Source organism: Hippichthys cyanospilos, chromosome 2 (assembly GCF_059441005.1).
Source record: "Hippichthys cyanospilos isolate Australia breed blue-spotted pipefish chromosome 2, RoL_Hcya_1.0, whole genome shotgun sequence".
Lineage (NCBI taxonomy): Eukaryota > Metazoa > Chordata > Actinopteri > Syngnathiformes > Syngnathidae > Hippichthys > Hippichthys cyanospilos.
The window spans coordinates 30248248-30267598 of NC_142370.1; the positions used below are offsets into that span (position 1 = coordinate 30248248).

The 19351-nt window shown below is 39.2% G+C and overlaps 2 protein-coding genes and 1 long non-coding RNA gene across 5 annotated transcripts in view; 2 read left to right on the plus strand and 1 right to left on the minus strand.

Annotated features, from left to right (window-relative positions):
• The window catches only part of LOC148428211 (uncharacterized), a 52523-nt gene that overhangs the window by 14706 nt on the left and 18466 nt on the right, over positions 1 to 19351 (minus strand). The window contains exons 3-4 of one of the 3 annotated variants that reach the window (XR_015864838.1): positions 5402 to 5515; positions 4715 to 5164 (exon numbers count right to left, since the gene is read on the minus strand). This is a non-coding gene — a long non-coding RNA (uncharacterized LOC148428211). Of the gene's footprint in view, positions 1 to 4714; positions 5516 to 19351 lie in introns of those variants that run through there. The other 2 variants (XR_015864837.1, XR_015864836.1) reach the window with 2 other exon arrangements.
• Positions 8567 to 14569, plus strand: LOC148428212 (keratin, type I cytoskeletal 18-like). The gene is made up of 7 exons (XM_088408286.1): positions 8567 to 9045; positions 11419 to 11501; positions 11703 to 11859; positions 13108 to 13272; positions 13350 to 13475; positions 13686 to 13906; positions 13999 to 14569. The coding sequence occupies exons 1-7, from the start codon at positions 8650 to 8652 to the stop codon at positions 14111 to 14113; spliced, it is 1263 nt and encodes a 420-aa protein (XP_088264412.1). The 5' UTR covers positions 8567 to 8649; the 3' UTR covers positions 14114 to 14569.
• Positions 15857 to 18876, plus strand: LOC148428213 (keratin, type I cytoskeletal 18-like). Its single transcript, XM_088405915.1, has 7 exons — positions 15857 to 16293; positions 16710 to 16792; positions 16871 to 17027; positions 17186 to 17350; positions 17423 to 17548; positions 18363 to 18586; positions 18716 to 18876. The coding sequence occupies exons 1-7, from the start codon at positions 15925 to 15927 to the stop codon at positions 18840 to 18842; spliced, it is 1251 nt and encodes a 416-aa protein (XP_088262041.1). The 5' UTR covers positions 15857 to 15924; the 3' UTR covers positions 18843 to 18876.

The following is a 19351-nucleotide window of genomic DNA, read 5'->3' on the forward strand; positions in this document are numbered from 1 at the left end:
TGTAGGCGTTTCAATGGATGTTTGACTGAAATTCTCTATTGAGGCTTGTCTTCCTACTGGTTTAGGTGTCTCGTTATGAGAAGCCAAGGGCTTGATTAGAAGCTGAACCCTTGTCAAATACTGGACAATCCTTTGACTGGGCCCGCGAATGAAACTTCACACTTGTCTCACTGCTGCCGAGCTGTCAGGGCTTGCCCTGATTTAACGCTTTCCGTGGGTGTTCTGGCCTTGGAGGTCACAGCAAAGAAAGGACTCCACAGTCCAAGTTGTGCTAGTGAGCCAAGGCTCTGATTTCTTGTCTTTTTTTTTTCTTTTTGCATTGGGGAAATACAAAAGAATCAAGTAGCGCAGTACTGGAGATGAAGGTGGATTATTTCAATGCCGACGACAAGTATGTTGTTGACGGTGGATTTCGCGAATAGAATATAAATACCGACACGCATACTTAAAGGGAGAGTGCTACATTCAGACTTCAGGTGCAATTGCCTTGTGACTTCCTGACTCTGCGCCTGTCATGTAACGAACACCGTCCGGTGAGCACGTACGCCTCGCAGTGAAGAGGTCGTGGGTTCACTTCCACCTCTGGCTTTCCTGTGTGGTGTTTGCATTATCTCCCCGTGCCTGTGTGGGGTTTCTCCGGGTACTCTCGTTTCCTCACATAATCCCCCCCCCAAAAAATTCATGGTAGCTACATTAATTGTACACTTTAAATTTTCCTTAGGCAGGTTTGTGAGTTAGAATAGTTGTTGGTCTTTGTGTGCCCTGCAATTGGCTGGTAACCAATTCAGGGTGTACCCCCAGGAATAAGCTCCAGCGCGCCTATGACCCTTGTGAGGATAAGTGGTTACGATAAAGAGATGCAAGCTATTTAGGTCACATTGCAAATGCTTCTTTAAATTGTACAGCCCTGACTGTAACAGCCAGTGTTTTTCTTTCATTATTTAATCGCAATTTTCTTCTCTTAAAACTCCAAATGAGGCTGCTCTTTGTTTTGAATAAAAGCCACAGAAAGTCAGACAACAAACAACCCTCAGTTAATCCGTCTCCCAAGGCATCACGCATGACGGTGGTTTGATTGGTTTAGAGGTTCCACTTGTTTATTTTCTCTGGTCATTTAATCTTTTCTTTGACTCATTTTCATAAGTCTTTTCATAAGACCCCTACAAAATTTGTGATTTGGTCTGAACTGTTTTAATAAACATGCACATGCACACTATTTTCTTGAAGCCATTCGGTTGTTGACTGACAGACGTTTACCTCTACCCTTCTGGTTGTTGACTTGTTGAATTGTCACTTTTTGTTAAACTTCAATTGGCAGATACAAGGTCTTAAGTTATTCTGTCAGGCGTCTCTATAAAATTAGGAATTCAATTTCAATCGATGTTGGCAAAGCGTCCAGGCCCTGTGGAAGCAAAGCAGTCCAAAGTTTTGATTCCACTTCACCCACACTTCACATAGGTTGAGATTTTGATGGTGGGGTGCTGTGCCTTTTTTTTTTTTTTCCCAAGGAGCGTTGTTATTTCCAAACAACACAATTCTAGCCCACACTTGCAAAAAGGTGTGCATGTCAGCAGATGAATTTCCGTGTAGATGACAAAAATACACTTACTGAGCTTCCTCCCAAAATACCATCTTTTAAGGTTTCTTGTTTCATTTCTTAGCAGGCCAAAGGTTAAAATTGTAGCTCAGCGTGTGGAAGTCAAGGATTAGTAGATGTTCCTAAGGTGTTTTTATCTGACGAAGTGGCTAACACGTCTCGGTAATGCTGTCTCCAAATAAGCAAATAAAAATGGACAGGATGTCAGATGTTTGCTATTCGCTTTTTCAGCAGCAATAATAAAACGAGCAAACTTTGGCAGATGATGCCTCAGGAGATTAAATGTAAGCTTAACGGGATCTTCAAAGTCATTTTGAGGGTGAAAACCCTAATTCATCCATTGAGAGGTCAAACGTCTTTTGATTTTAAAAGCTTAAAAGCTTAGATGATGTCTTTATCTGCCATTGGAATTTACTGTATTTACCAGTGGTCTTTTAACAGTACATAAAGGTTTGACATCAATATCTCTTCGTTAATGTACTATTTGCTATGAAACAATAAAAGATGTATGTGCCAAAAGTTTTCATGTTTTTTTTTTTTTTTTCTCAAAACAAGGCAATTCACCCTAGCGGCATTCAAAGTGCTCCAACTTTGTATATTTTTTTAGGAAACAGGGCCAGTTTAAAAGGAGTTAAATTTAGAATTTGCCTATATTAATAAAAAAAAAAAAAAAAAAATTGACACACGAGGACCCTTTTTCAGAGCTCGTCACAATTTTGGTTTCAGGGTTAGTCAACAAAATCTTTAGAAGTGTTGGAGAACAACAACAACAGGTGCCTTTAAACTATAACTTTAAACTTCTTGTAATGTTTTTTGGCCAGTCGCAGATTCTACTTCTGTGTCCTCCAATGACATCACTTCTTGCTTGACGATTTACTTGCTTGTCAACAAAGATGTGCCAAAACGTGGATGTTTGCTTCATCTCAATGAACATTCTGTGATGTCCCCCTTTTGTGAATGTTTCAGTTTAGCCCAAGGGTAAGAATTTTTATTTGTTGGTCTACTGAAAGCTCTTTTGTGCAAGGTATGGCTTACATCAGTGTGTGGTGCTCCTTGAGAAAAGAAAACTTAAAACCTGAGTGTGTTTTTCACAGAGTAGGTCAGCTTTTACCATCACCTTCAATCTTGTCACAATGATACGCCTTTAGGTTGGCTGACTCCTGATGCCGATTAGCTCTTGAAGAAGTCTTTGGCGTTACATGCCTTTGTACAGTAAATTTTTCCTAATAAAATGGATGTAATTGTTCGTATGGCATTTAGTTAAAGAATACAGTGTTTGTTGTAACTAAATTGAACATCAGCTACACATTTTACAACTATACGTGGATGTGCATATGGTTGCGTGATGTGTCCACTAGGCATTCCAAACAATGGCATTTACTCCTTTTAACGTTGAAATCCTTTTTGAGCTTTGTTCAGTTCTACCCATAATTTGTAGACGGGAACTAAATTGTTTCGACTCCTTATTGTGAAGGGATTAGTGAGTAGCTGGAAACCACTCATCGTTTGGAGATGACTATCTGGCTAATAACGCACTAAATTCTTGACATTGGGCCAGAACCTTTGAGGCTTGTAAGTCCTTGCTGTAATGCAGCCTGACAAAACTTACTTGTGTGACCGAGTGCAGAATCCAGTCTGATATTGAACATTTGTGTTAGATCACTTCATCAGTTTGATTTTGTCAACTATATTTATAGAAAATTGAGATTTTGGGGTTTGTTACATTCAAGGACTAAATACGCCAATGCAACAAAGGCTAAATGCGGCCGACGCCTCCCCGCCTACTTAAGGTGATTGAGTACTACAATAATTGATTAATTTAGGCAAGACCTAATGTAATCAATGACATTATTATTTTGAAACCTAAAATAACTGCTTGCTTTTAGTACTTTAGTACCCAAAGTAATCAATTACTAACCAAAAAGTAAATGATTACATCAATACTTTGGTAATTGTTTTACTACTGGATTGCCTAAAACTATCAATTACTTTAATACATGAATATAGTACTAACACATTTCGTACTAGGCGTTTTTAGACAATCCTTAGCCAAACACTTTACAAATATATAAATAAGTACTAGGGAATGAATGTTGGTACTCTTAAAAAATGTCAAACTAGTTTTTGGGATTGAACGTCTAAGTACATTCTGCACATGAATGAGAAGTAATACTCCTCCATACCATGAGGAGTTATACTCCTCGGCAGCACTACTCATTATTTCTCGAAAAAGCAAACCGGAATGTTCTTTACACGGGCGGGATTTTGAAACATAAATAAGACATGCCGCTATTTTTTTTACTCATGATAAACTCCCACGCAAAGCAAACTCTCACAACTCTTCATACTGTATCGTGTAATGCAGACATAAATCCTACTTGCTATATCCATTCGTGTCCACATGTCTTCCCTTAGTCTGGTTTTCTTCACTTTCAGTCTTCCAGTAATATCATACAATTCTGGTCTCCAATCCACCATAGTGGCAAAGTCATCTCACTTCCATCCAGACTACATTTTACGTCAAAATGCTTAGGGTGACCTTCAGCCAACTAAGGGAAATGTCAGGGCTTTCCTTCACTTAATGTTCACCTGTCTTCGTCACTTCCTAGTCATGAGCGCTGATTCACTAGCTAAAAAGCAATCCATGTTAACAAATGTCACAATGGTCCGATGCCGATTTAACATGCTGAATCCATCGAAAACGACTTCTGACGCCTTGCTGAAGACTTTAACTCGATATTACCAGAGATGCTTCCAGAGGAGAGTGAGAAACACTGTTAGAGACATAATTCATCCTGCTCATCAAGTTTCCATCTTGCTTCCTTCTGGTCAGTGCTAAAGGGCTTATAAAAGCCGGAGGAACAGACTCAGAGATAGCTTTTTCTCCAAAGCCTTTGAACAACAAAACAAGAACATAATAAAAATAACAAATGCAGTCTGTGAAACTATGCTTTTTTAATTCTATGATATTTACATTATTGTTCATACCGTAATATGCACCAATCGGAGAAGCACTCCCAATCATGTTGTGTACTAGTTATACGATGACAATAAAGACATTCTATTCTCATTAGACGGCGCATACGGATGCACAGACTCTTCCCAACTTGTGGCGTTGGCAGGCCCTTAGGCACTGCACACGTAAAGACAATTTTTTTTACTCTTGGGTTGTCACCATGCAACCCAATCTCTTGACAATAACTAAAAAAGACTGTTGCTAATCAGCATACTGTTGGAATGGCATACTTTGCGATGCTATTCAGAAAGTCAAGTCCACTGTAAAACCATGACCTGAAGTTGCTTTTGCGCTCTAAATGTCATTTCTTGTGTCACCTTATAGCAAGTGTGCCTTGTTTTCTTGAATAATCTTCATCTTAAAGTCATCGAATGACCCCATCACGCTAGATGATGTATGATTGTTGCTTTGCATGAGAAAGTCAAGGCACAGCAAGCACAAATAATCTTGTTATTTTATCTCAGGCTACCGGTGTTTGAAACTTGATACCCTCATCCGCTTTGTCTTATCGCAGCACCTTAGCGTCTGTTTTCTCTTTTAGGTGTGTCCACCTTTAAATGAAGACAAAACATTGGATGAACATCGGTAACAGACAAACTAAAACCTCAGACTAGGTTAAAATTAAATGGAACAAGGGCTCAATGAGTTTGTTGATAGAATGTTTGGGGATAATACAATTTAAGGAAAAAGTTTTAGGATGGATTTAGGTAAAAACCACAGAAAGTATTTATCTTTTTCCCCCATCTACGGTTGTCCAAACATGTCCAAGCTGGTCTGTGCCAACTTACCAAGCTTTCGCTGGTACATATTGCGCTCGAAAGAATCTCTTTCGTTTGACTTTGTAAAGCAGAGCAAGGGTCATTTTCATGTTCTCCTTCAAACGAAAGGCAGGTTGGACCTTCCTGAAAAACAACCAACAAAACATAGGGGTGAGACTCAAAAACAGGCCTCCAGCTGACTGAAAACAGTTTGTCAGTTATCAAGTCACAACCTAAGTTGACGCTGACTCACTTAAATGCGGGTTCCAAAGAAGATAGAGTCGCCTCATGTTTGTTTCCAGTAAAGGTCTGCTTGATCTCTATGTCTTACCGTTTTCAGATTTTAAGAGAAAAACATGGTTCCGAGCATATCTTTGAGCTTTAGTGGTCTTGTCAATGGAATGTGCATGTGTTCGAAACCTCCAGGAGGGATTTCTGGAATGTTTTTACCCAAGCTCAGAAGTCATTGTTCTGATGTGCCTACTGTGCAATTGTTTCTTTGTTTGACCATATCCTACATGGGAAGAGGACAATTACGACCTACATCCTGCTCAGAAGGAACAACATCATGCGCAAAAGAGGTCAAGATGCCTAACCCTAAAACCCTAACCCATATAAGCATATAACCTCAATGACGTTAAGAAACACAATAAAAAAAACAGTTTGTTTGCAAGAGTATTTTTCAGTCATCTATGTTGTTTTGTCAGAGGCTATGCGCTTTCTACAAAAACGTATTTGTCACCTTTGCCACGGGACAACCTTGACAGAGAAGTCCTTTCAACACAGAAGTACTTCTTTGTTTTAAGGTTTGCTCTACACCTACTTTCTTGCACGAGAATCTTCCCTTGATTATGTTTCCAAGTATTCTCTAACAGACCACTAGACTGTTCTGTAGCACCTGTTCCTCTGAGAGTTCAATTTATCTACCATGCATGTGTTGCCCTGAGTACACGTGCGCAGACACGGGGTGAACATGCAAACTCCACACAGGAACGTCGGAGTCCGGAGCGAACCCAGAACCTCTGCTAACCACTTCAGGATTTTAATGTTTATCATTTTATCATTTTCACAAACCATTAATGATTACAGCAATGTCATTGTAAGTTTAAATCTTTGTGTGTAGTCGGCCTCTCGCCTAGCGTCAGCTGGCTGGACTCTTACACTGAATTCTTACACTATTCCAGTTTTTTTTGTTTTTTGTTTTTGCTCCAAATAGTGTTCAAACTGAATCGCACCAAGTTTGTTTGCAACAAAACTACATTTGAACTAAACACAGCAAAGGCCCAGAGTTCTTATCAAATCAAACATTTCAAGATTTCTTAGATTAGATGATCGAATGCAGTTACAAACATAGTGGAAGATTCACTTGCTTAAAAATCCACAAAGCGTTGAGAAATTTATGACTGCTATTCACTGTCAAACCTTTAAAAGAGCAGATTTCGCCTGCCTGGATCTCTATTGGTTTGCCGTCGAGTGGGCCGGCTAACAGCTTGTGGCCAAGGCAAACGTCCCCTCCACTTGCTTAACATACTATAGGCATTATACAACTTCAGATTTATGAGGTCGACACTTACCGTATTTTTCAGACTAAAAGGCACACTTAAAATCTTTTAACAAATTAAGAGCATCCATCTGAGCCTTATTAAAATGTCATGTCCAGACAGATAAAAAAAATGCAAATGTCGGGCCGCTATTACAGTGATGTAACATTTGCATAACTTGGCCAATTTTGAAAACCTGACCTTCTTGGCACACTACAGACACTGGTTCTGCATAGTGGGAATTGGCAATGTTTGTAAATAATCAAGGACATCTTTGTCCTACTTACATTCCATTTTGATAGTACTCACCCAAAACAGTTGTTGAAAATCCTGTTGTCAAAACTTATCATCAAAAGTAGTTTAAATCATTGATTTGCCTTGTTTCCAAGCTGGTTATTTTATCGACTTTTATGAGTATAATGCATGTTAATGTCTATTATTTCTTAAAATCGTATTTTTTCATCATAACCCACGAAGCTACTTTATGCAAATCTTGATTATTTTTATGAAATCCGTTGATGGTCATAAGTTCAATGGAACACACGCCTATATTTCCTGACATGATCGTAATGATAACTAGCCTCCCTTTTGGCGGGTGTGGCATGAACCCACATTACAGTATGTCACCCAGCTGACTAAATGGGATCGAGAAACAACTTGAGTAATATAGGAGTTTTTCGCAATACCATAACAGCGAAAAATGTCATGTGTCACAGCATGACATCAGGACAAAAAAACAACAACACAAAGGCGTATGTGGGCTACATTGAGAAATATACACATACGATGGGAATTCATCATACACTCACTATATTTTTCTCTGAGAAGAAGAAAACAATAAAAAAATATAATTCATCTTGGTTAAGTGTGGATTTTTTTCTGTTTAATTAGTTAAAAATGGTTAAATAAATGAAACACTATAAAACCAGGCTTATGTTGTGGAAGTACGTTTTTAGTTTTTGGTCAAAATACAAACGCTGGTATTTCTACAAAAACACCCTCCTTTAAGTCTCGACTTTCATTTCCTAGCAGCCAAAACGTTCCAATTGTATTCAGAATATGAAAATAAGGGCTCAGTAGACAATGTGCGCCGTTGAAAAGATGAAAAAAAGAGGATGAAGAAAGTGATGATTGTTTCAAAACTTTAAACGCATTCTTCTCAAAACTAGGCATGCCCACCTGGCAACGTTTGTTTTCCTTTTTCCTGGGGAGGGGGGGACTTTTTGGTGCAAATGTAATGTGTGTTAACTTTAATATCTATCTGTATGGTCAAATATGATTTAATCTCACCATTAAGGAAACAAAACAAAAAAGAGATGTAAAAGACACGGGCCGATGTTGCTTATTTATATTTCAGTACCGACAAGTAATGAATGAATCTGTAGTAAATATTTCTCGAGTTGATACATGTTGATCCTTGAACATAAAGATATAAAGCATTCAAAATGTTGTTGTCAGTTTTATGTATTTATACACTTTGTCATACAGGGTGATGGATTTACCAACTTAGGACAAACCATAAGGGACAAAGGCAAGCTACGAGCAGAAGCAGTGCTGCGGTTTAGGCCGGTGGAAAAAGAGGAGGTAACTGAGGGTGAGGGGGAGGGGTCTGAGGGGCGGACCTGAGGGCCCAAAAGGTTTATATAGTTTAGCGGCTTCCCCTCTCTTTCTGCCTTGTGTTTGCGAGTTCCCATCTCAGCCAGCCTGCGCCTCACTCTCTGAGTCTCTCCAGCAAAGATGCAAACCTCCAAGCAAACCACGTACTCGTTGCGCACCACCACCAGTGGCAAAGGCTCTGTGTACAGGGCCCCCACCATCCACGGCGGTGCCGGGGGAGACCGTATCAGCATCTCGTCCAGTGTGCGCAGCGGGCTGGGATCGGGAATGGGTCAAGTAGGGGGGTTCTCCAGCAGCATCCAGGTGAGCGGCAGCGGGACCAACATCACGGGCAATGAGAAGTTTGCCATGCAGAACCTCAACGACCGCTTGGCCAACTACCTGGAAACGGTCAGGAACCTGGAGCAGGCCAATCAGAAGCTGGAGATTAAGATCAAGGAGGCCTTGGCCAAGAGCGGACCGGACTTCAGAGACTACAGCAAGTACCAGGCCATCCTGGATGACCTGAGGAGGAAGGTGAGCGTGGTTTTGGGCAATGCAATTCATCTAACCTAAGTTAAAAGCATGCGGCGCCTCAGATGGGCCGGCAAGGTAATATGTGTGTAACGAATGAATGAAACCCAAAGTCAGACAGTAGGGCAGAATACTGAGTATGTTTTTATGTGTGTTATGGCAAGAAACTAAGCAGTCTGTGTAAATAATCAGCAGTAAATACCTAGCAGTCACAGTAGACCAGCCTCCTGCGGGTCCATGGCAAAGATTCCCCCCCACCCACCTCGTTGCCAACCCCCACCCCTGTTACCCTGTGGGCCAGGAACCGGGGGCTGGACCGGAAACAGTAATGCCGGGAAACAAAAATAAACAAATTGAAAAGTCCCAGGGACCAAAAGGGAGCAACCACATCACTTTAAACGACTTATTTTAATTCATTGCATTGCGTTATATTAAGCGTGAATTTGACTTAAAGTGATTACATGCCTCTTATAAATGATACATTCAGTACCAATTAAAAAAAAAGAACATGCACTACACAAAAAGCACTATGTCTACATCTTCACAATTCCTCCTTAAAAATCTTAGGTTTTCCAAAATATTTTTTTTTTTTCTAAACTTAATCAGGCAAAAAAAATAAAAAATAAAAAAGCCTTCGCTGATTATAATATATGCTGCATAGACAGCAAATATAAGGTCAGAAAAGTACTGGTACATATATTAAATTCAAAGCCCATATTTTTCCAAAGGTCTTGACATGCTCAAAACATTGCACAAGGGGACACATAAACACTATAATTAAATGATTTACTATACACAAAAGTCAGTTCTTCAAAAATGTATTCAAACCGTGCTCCAGTTTTCTGCTATTTGAATGCAAAAATTATTTAAATCTTTTTTTTCCACCCCCATCTCAGAGCTAGCCAGACTCAAACGTCAGCAACAACCGCACGGCATACACACCAGGCTTTACACACAAACACACAGCACCCTCACCTCTATTGCCACCTTCCTTATGCAAATCACGTGCCCCTATCCTGTTGGCTTAAATATTCAGGTTGTCAGCAGGACTGCCAGCACTTGACTATGTGGCATTCTCTCATTGGCTCTTGGACTTTTCCACCTGGATGTTCTCCTCATTTATCTACTGTACTCATTCCCAAAAGTAAACAATGCTAACCAAGCGCCTGTTAAAAGGTACACATCAAGTTAAACGTCAGTTTAGTCAGTAACTGTGACGTGTCAGTCACTTTTCCATTGGGACTAAATAGTACAAGTGAATATTATATTAAAACAATGAAGGTATTAGAGCATGAGCATATTCCATGCTAGCAACCTCATAAAAACATACTTTTTCGACATTCCATACCATTTAAAAGAAAAACAAAAACATAAACAAAGTCAAAGTATAATAAATCCTACTACTACGAAATCCTCCTAATTTGCTCCAGTATTTTAGCTACTGTTTTCAGGAAATACATGTCTTGAAAAAAGTTAGCTAATATCGTCACAGGACAAAATAGCTAAAGCACTAGCCAAGGCAAACTGTATGAAGGATAACAAGCAAAATAACAACTACAGTCAGAAAATTGAAGATCCATCATATATATTTATGGATAATAAATTTACACGCTGGGTGTGATGTAATGACACATCTACGACACAAGATGGCGCTTCTTACTGTTGAAATCTGTGCAACGGTTATCAACTTTTTAAATTGTCGTCAACATTTTTTTCTAAATCACAATAAACTCGAACGTCATTTGGAAAAAAAAATCTGCATTACATTTTCTACCTGTTTCTTCAGTTTAAAATATTTAAGATAATGGTGTTCATTTCCAGATCAATTTGCATTTATTCTTATGATTTTGCTTTTTTTTTTTCAGCTTCCAACGGTTCAGTTGGTCAAAAATGTTTCTATTTTGAATAAGGATGGACATTTTTTTCAGGCGCTTTTAAGCTATATTTTTCAGCTTCAGAATAAGCTGTAACCTGTGTAAACCCCTGTAAAAAGTAAAGATAACATTTGCTGAAAATGGATTTAAATGGGTTATTTCCTTTGTTAATGTTAAAGAGGATATAATTCCTTAAACAATTGTCATAGATAAAGATCTTATTTATCATCCGCAGTGAGTGGGTGGGTGCAAAATGTTTTCGCTTTCATTGGGGAGGTCTTTGCAAAAAAATAATTGAAAGGCACTGAAGATCAGCTAAAATGTTAATAGCTTTTGCTTGTTGTTATCTCTTGAGCCAAAATAAATAGTGCTTAAAGGCAGTTCCCAGTCCTTTTGTCTTTGAAAGCTTTTTAGCGTGGATATCAACACAAAGCTTTTTGTTCCACGCCCTGTCATCGCATTTCAATTTAAATGGCCTTCCTCTTTTGTCAACCTGTTGCAGGTGTTTGATGCCACCATGGACAATGCCCGCCTGGTCCTCAGCATCGACAACGCTCGCCTGGCAGCCGACGACTTCAGAGTGAAGTAAGGCGCGATTGTTTATTGCAACCGGCAACCTGAAGCCAAACAGCTGCAGGCATGCCCCATTTTAACTGATGAATGCATCCCTGTCATGATCATAATTTTTTTGTAACATAGTCAAATATTCAAATATGCAAATTAAGTCACATCTCTGAATTCGATCTGTTCGATCAGTCTTGAATATATTTGAAATATCTTGAATAGATTTGAGTCCGAACTGGCTATCCGCCAATCTGTGGAGGCCGATATCGTTGGTCTGAGGAAGGTGATCGATGACACCAACATGAGCCGCATGAACCTTGAGAGCGAGATTGAAACCCTGAAGGAGGAGCTCATCCACCTCAAGAAAAACCACGACAACGTGAGTACAACTGAAAACTATTTTTCCTGGAGGTATGCTACAGACCTGTGCTTTAAAAGCATTGTATTTTCTTATTATACTCTTCGAGGAAAGACTTTTTTTCTGGTTTTTGTTTACCTAAAATGACCTCATAACCTCAAAATGTGTTTTAACTCATTCAATCCCAAAGACATATTTACGTTTAAGAATGCAGACATTCAATCCCAGATACATATTTATATTTTTGGCTGAAGGAGGTTTTCTGACACGAAAGGATTTAAGTACTATAGTAATGAATAACTTTAGGTAATTAAGGATTAGAGTAGTTGATTACATTTTGTAAGCGAGCACTAAAGTAATCGACCAACAACAACTGTCGATTACTTTAGTAATCCAAACATTGAATCTTCTATAATTATTTTTTTTCAACTTTGTCTAAAGGAGGGTCTGAAAATGGGAGGTACGAAAGTAATCAAGTTGGTAATAAGTTTGTAATCTAATCGTAATAAAATTCCATAGCACCAAAGTAATCTGTTTCATAAGGTAATGGATTACTTTAGCACTGACAATACCCATTACTTCAGTACCTGAAGTTATTAATTCTATAAAGAAATTCAGTCCAGAAGTAATTGATTACTTTGAGTAATGAAGTACCAAGCAATCAATTACTATAATAATTGGAGCCCTAAAGTATTTTAGTACCTAAAGTACCTAAGTATTTAATTTAAAGTAATCAACTTCTTTATGAATTAATCAAATACATTATTATTTTGATACCTAAAATACTTGCTTACTTTTAGAGTAATCAATTACTAATCCAAGTATTTCAGTACTTTAGTACCTCATCACTTTACTACTTCATTACCAATCTAATCATTAACTTTAATACAAGATTACCTAAAGTATTAAATTATCTTAGCACTTAGTTACCAAAAGTAATGTAATATTTTAGTACTTCATTCATTTAGCACCAACCATTTTTTGACCATCCTTTAGCTAAATACTTGAAAAAAATGGAAAAATATGTATTTGGGGATTGAATGAGTTAATAAGGCCAAAAAGATTTTTGGCATGGACAGAGATCATTGCAAGCCAAAGCGGAAATGAAAATTACCCTAGAAGTACTCATGTGGACATAACCTTGCATAAAATACTGTATTTGACACATCCTGAGAGATTTCCAGGGATTTCCGCGCTGGAAAATAATGTTTGAAAAACACCGTGTTCTGAATGAGTTTTCACAAGTTATATCGCCTCTTCCTTCTCCAGGAGGTACTGTTGCTCCGTAACCAGATCGCCCAGTCGGGAGTCCACGTTGATGTCGACGCTCCTAAAGGACAGGACCTCGCTCAGATCATGGCAGAGATTAGGGCTAAGTATGAGAAGATGGCACAGAAGAACCAAGATGATCTGAAAACGTGGCATGAATCTCAAGTAAATCCCCAGCAAAATATGAACGTTCAACCAAGTCTTTGATTTGAGGTTCCTTACGTTTTCAATTTGAATTTTAGATGACAGAAGCGCAGACCCAAGTCAATGTGAACACAGAAGCCCTGAAGATTTCCCAAACAGAGTTGAATGACCTACGCAGGCAGCTTCAAACCTTGGAGATCGAGCTGGAGTCCCAGAGGAGCTTGGTGAGAAGCACTTCCCCGACATACATCACTGCCCTGAACACAACGCTTATCTCAGCTCCCTGAAATGCTCAACTCAGCACCCGCTCATAGACTTTGTTGGCATAAGCTTTACACACGACTGACCCGTCGCTATGGTGCTGTCATCAGCTGGCCGGCTTCACCGTTTCCACATGTTAACCCCTTCGCTACGTGTCGCGTCCACTTCTGCAGAAAGCCTCCCTGGAAGGAACGCTGAGGGACACGGAGATGCGTTACAACATGGAGATCGAGTCCCTCAACGGAATCATCCTGAGCCTGGAGGCCGAACTCACGCAGCTTCGTAACAGCATCCAGTTGCAAACCCAGGACTACGAAGCGCTGCTCAACATGAAGATGAAGCTCGAGGCCGAGATTGCCACTTACAGACGGCTGCTGGATGGCGGAGACTTCAAGTGTGTAGATTACACGGTCAAGAAAAAGCTGTTTAGGAAATCAGCTGTCGGGCCGGCTATTTAATCTTTTTCCTGAATTATTTTTTCTTTAGGCTCCAAGATGCTCTGGAAGAGCAGAAATCGATTAAGACCAAGGTCATGACGGTGACACAGACCCTGGTGGATGGCAAGGTGGTGTCCTCCAGCACCGAGACCAAGAACCTCTGAACACCAGAAGCGGCCGTCAAAAATTTGCAGCAACAATAATAACAATAAACTCAATTTGGCCAAAGCTGATCTTTTACTCCAATTGGCTCATGGCATCTTTAATTAAACAACTAACCCTTAAACTAAAACCACTTCAGTGATTAGCTTGACGTCTTTAGAAAACTCGGCACAGGCTGACTGAGTCAAAAACTGGACCAGAAGAAAACAAAATCATCTATTATTTATTTCATTATAGATGTTCTGCTATTTATGTGTTTGTATGCCGGCTTGCAGCTGTCTTCTCATGTTATGAGGTGAGCTGAGCTATGTTTGGAAACAAATTCATTCAAAGGCCAATTTATTCCAAATCGCCACATCACTTTTCTGACATCTTTGGTTTTTCTTTCTGTCCAGTTGAGTCTGTCTTGTCTGTTATGCTGTGAGGTTCAGACATATCAATAAAGTGCATTCCAGGGATTTGTGTGTTTGTTGAAACTTTATATGGAAGCATAGAATATGAAATAACATAGAATTGAATAGAATACGAGAAATAAGTGCTTTCGCATGTGTTGATCTTGGACATGATGCCTCACTTAAACACATGGATTGCTAAACTGAGAATCAAGTACCTGCTAACTGTCCCAAATGGACTTTGAAGACAATTCATTTGTATGCGAGACTTTGTTCAACACTTAATTAGTGATCCGTGCAGACAATCGCTATGGTTCGGGCTGCACATGGCTCATAAATTGCTCGTGGAAAAAAATTGCGAAGGCTCTGATCTTCAACAGCTGGCTTTAAAACCCTGATCCGGTTGCCTGCCAGTCACAGGACACACAAAGAAGAAAAAACATTCACACACACACACCTAAGGACAATGTAAAATGTCCAATATAGCCATTGTGCATGTTTTTGGAGAAAACCCATATAGGCACGGGAAGAACATGCAAACTCCATACATGATTGCCAGAGGCAGAAGCAAAGCCAAAACTTCTGTCGTGAGGCAGACCAAGTAAACCGGATTCCACGTTAAAAGAATATGTAAAATATAAAAGTAATATGTATAATATTAAAGTAAAACAATGGTTTTTAAATGGGGAAAATATATATATATATATATATATATATATATATATATATATATATATATATATATATATATATATTAATCCACGGTGGCCACAGGTGAGTCCAATTGACTGGACGAAAAGTGGGGTCATGAAGGAGATGAAATTCAATACAGTTTTATAACCAAGGCTTAGTAAAAATGAAACTAAGAGTTATTATCATTGTAAAAGTTTTATTATTGTATTCATAAGTCCATTCTGGACCATCGTGTGCAGGTGTAGATAAGGGATTTTCATATAATTACCATCTTTCTTGTAATTAACCAAGGCTGAGTAAAAATGAAACTAAGAGTTATTATCTTTTTGAGCCTTTGTTCATTGTATTCATCAGTATGTATTGGATCTCATTACATTAGATTGTGTTGGTATCAATAATGATTTTCGTGTCATTACCATCCCTCCGGCATCCATTGCCTGATAGCGTAATCATCATTATCACACTTTATAGTATAGTTAGTAACAATCGGAGAGAAAATGCCGGCACACGCTCATGTCTTTGACAAACCGCACCACAGTGGGGGATGCTGGGACAAAGTCTGCATAAAATGGTTAAAGGTGAAAATGCAATATAGATAGGAGAGGAGTGGCAGGATGGAATAACTGCCTTCCACATTTGTATATAAGACTCCTGCACACTTCTACGACTTTACTCTTCACAGTCAAACTTTTCTGCCCCGGACGCTTCCGCTCAGTCAACAATTAGCCATGGAGCCCCTGATTGCAAATCGTAAAGCTATTTTTACGTATGCCCCCACTGTGTTCGGCGGGGCAGGAGGCCATGGAATCAAGATCTCTACCTCCACCGTCGGCTCAGGGTATGTCAACAGGTACATGGGCGGGTATGACTACCAGTCACCGGGGTTCATTTCTGGATCCCTGGCCATCGAGGATGAGAAGTTTGCCCTGAAGCAGCTGAACGACCGCCTGGCCAGCTACATGGAGACTGTGAAGAGTCTGGAGAAGGCCAACAGCAAGCTGGAGATCCAAATCAGAGAGGCCGTAGAGAAAAGAGGCCCACTGGAAGGGAGGGAGTATAGCAAATACCATGCTATCATTGTGGATCTGAGAGCAAAGGTGAGCCAAATTAACAGTGCCTTCATGCAGCTTGCGTCGGGCCGATTGCCCATTCACGAGCGCTCATGATTGTGACTCGTCTAGGGCGTCGTTTACATAAATACATTGGGGTGTGCGCCACTGTTTGCATAGTAGAACACCTGGAGACACGCAAGGAAGGTTGGATGGTTAAAAACTAAGATGATGCCGATAAGTAAATAGCTTTTTTTGTACTGTAGAAATAGACTTCACGTCATAAATGCTGCATAATGTGTGTCTATCTCTTTCCTCCTTTGTTATTTATGATATCACAAGTGTCTACCTTGAAATCCTTGAAGTGAAGCTGATAGATGCATTATCAGTGATTACTTTCTCAAAGTGGAAAATTATAATCTGTCATTTCCGTCATCTTGAAATGAATCCATTCATCGTTTCAGATTTTTGACAGGATCAAGGGCAACATGCAAATCGCTATCGCCCTTGATAACGCCCGCCTGGCCTCCGATGATTTTAGAGTCAAGTGAGTACTTGAACTTTGCGAGATTCGGGTTGCTATTTGGAGTTACGTAGCTGAGAAAATCTCTCTCTCTTTCTCTAGGATGGAATACGAGCTCTCCATGCGGCAGATCGTAGAGGGTGATGTTGCAAGACTTCGAAAGATCCTGGATGACACTAACGTGATCCGCTTGAACTTGGAGAGCGACATTGAATCTTTGAAGGAAGAGCTGATCACCCTTAAGAAGAACCATGGAACTGTGAGGGAGCGCTAACAGCAGAATATTACAGATCAGCCAAACAAATCAACCCCCTAAACATAAGCATCATCTTTTCTAAAGTCGCGCGTTTGTTTGACTTATTGCACAGGAAAGGCTTTGCTCAGGAAATCACTCCCTGTTTATTTCCCCTTTGACAGGAAGTTGCTGAATTGCGTGCCAAGATCACACATGTCGGAGTCCATGTGGACGTTGATGCCCCCAAAGGCCAGGACATAGCCAGGGTCATGGAGGAGATGAGGGAGCAGTATGAGAAGATCATATTGAAGAATGCGGACGATGCCAAAACATGGCATGAGTCCCAGGTACTCTCCAAGTGATCACTTTGAGACACTTTGTTGCGTGTACAAAGTCTCCATCTTCGATATTGTGTGCAGATCAAACATTTGAAGGTCGAAGTAACTGAGAAGACCACGGCCCTGAAAAAAGACACGCAAGTATATACTGAAACCATGAAGAAATATCAGACATTGGAGATTGATCTGCAGGCGGCACTGAGTCTGGTAAGCTTTGTCTCAATTGGTTCTGATGATAAAGCTTATGGATGAATTACTAAATATAATAGAGTAGGGCTGGGTGATATGGTCAAAAAGTTAAATTTTCTTCAATCTTTCTGTGCGGTTATGGTTTTAATCAATATTAATGGAAGAAATGAACGCAAAAGCATTTATCTAAAGGTTTGGTTTATTTAAAAAAAAAAGAGAATAAAAAATACTGATTTAAAATGAGTTTTAATTGTAAACTAACATTCATAGCTTGTGAATAACTTGCTTAAGTCCGTGTAGTTTACTATTTTTTTATTAGTATAAAGGGAATATTTATTCTATACAGTATTTAATTTGATAACTCAATTACTATCTTACTAAATAAGCATGTAAAAGTAGGTGATTTACTGGTTGTTACCTGAGGCTGTCTACCTGTCTTTTTTAGTTGACAGCAGGTGAAAAAAGGTGTTTTGAAAAGTATTAACTGCACATGAAAAATAACTCAATCCCAAAGACATAATTTCATGTTTTTAAGAATCCAGACAGGCTTAAAATGGCTGAGAGACTTCATTATAAACAAAATATTACATTTTACTGCTAAAAATGGCTAAATAAGTGGACTATCCTTTTAATGCCACAAGTTGAAAGTACTCATTGTAAATGTGTCCCGTAAAACACACATCCAGCATTCTGCCATTTGTGCGAAATCTTGATTTTCCAATCAGCAATTTTTTAAATGACAAATTACCCAAATTAAGTTGACGTATCACCCATCCCGACAATATATTGAAAAAAAAAGATCATTCAAAGAACCCAATCTCTTCTCAAACAGCTACAGGCCCGGAAGGAAACACTCCTCGGCATCGAAATGCACAACAACATGCAATTGGAAAAACAAAACGAGATCATTTTGATGAGGCAGGAAGAACTTGCCCGCTTCCGCAATGAGATCCAGCAAAAGAGAGAAGAGTATGAACTCCTCCTCAACATCAAGATCAAACTAGAGGCTGAGATTGCTGAATACAGACGGCTGCTTGACGGAGGGATAGACCTGACGTGAGTCGGCGCCGGTTTGGCGAGAGCCTTCAAAAAATAACCGTTGCAAAGAGGGAAAGCCAAACCAAGGCTTGTTTTGCATTCTTCATTGACAACTAATATAGCCTTTGTTCTTGCCTATTTTTCCAGAGTTGTGGATGCCCTCAAAAAGAAAACGGTCGAGACCAAAGTGGTGACAGTCACTCAGACTCTGGTGGACGGCAAAATAGTGTCAGAAAGTAAGGATGTCAAGACCGGCGTGGTGGAGGAATCGTGAAAACTGAATAATAAACAAACGTATCCCATCTTAAGATGTACTATCATGTCTGTGTATGTTTTTTTTTAATTTTTTACTAAATAATTGATTCGTTTTGGTGCTAAGTTACCAAAGTAATTATTTACTTTGTGTTCTGAAGTATTTACATAGCACTTTTAACTCAAAGTGAAATAATTGATTCCTTTATTGATTCCTCAATTACCTGAAGTACCTAAAGTAATTAATTGCATTGGGTATTAAAGGAATAAAGTGATCAACCATTTTAGGAAACAAATACTAATTGATTACTTGATGTAATTAAGTCCTATAAGAATGTATTTGTTTTGGAGCTAAGTTGCTAAAATAGCTTAACTAACTTGACTACATGAAGTAAACTTAACTACATGAAGTAATTGATTACCCCAGGACTAGATTACCTCGATATATGGTTCCTTGAGAACTCAATTGACTGAAATAAGCACCTAAAATGATCAATCACTTTAGATACTAAAGTACTAAAGTGATCGATG

Coding starts and splice junctions, on each gene's coding strand:
- LOC148428212 (XM_088408286.1), top strand. CDS start 8,650: ATGCAAACCTCCAAGCAAACCACGTACTCGTTGCGCACCACCACCAGT. Junction 9,046..11,418: donor TGGATGACCTGAGGAGGAAG/GTGAGCGTGGTT, acceptor AACCTGTTGCAG/GTGTTTGATGCCACCATGGA. Junction 11,502..11,702: donor GCCGACGACTTCAGAGTGAA/GTAAGGCGCGAT, acceptor TATCTTGAATAG/ATTTGAGTCCGAACTGGCTA.
- LOC148428213 (XM_088405915.1), top strand. CDS start 15,925: ATGGAGCCCCTGATTGCAAATCGTAAAGCTATTTTTACGTATGCCCCC. Junction 17,028..17,185: donor TTAAGAAGAACCATGGAACT/GTGAGGGAGCGC, acceptor CCCCTTTGACAG/GAAGTTGCTGAATTGCGTGC. Junction 18,587..18,715: donor GACGGAGGGATAGACCTGAC/GTGAGTCGGCGC, acceptor CTATTTTTCCAG/AGTTGTGGATGCCCTCAAAA.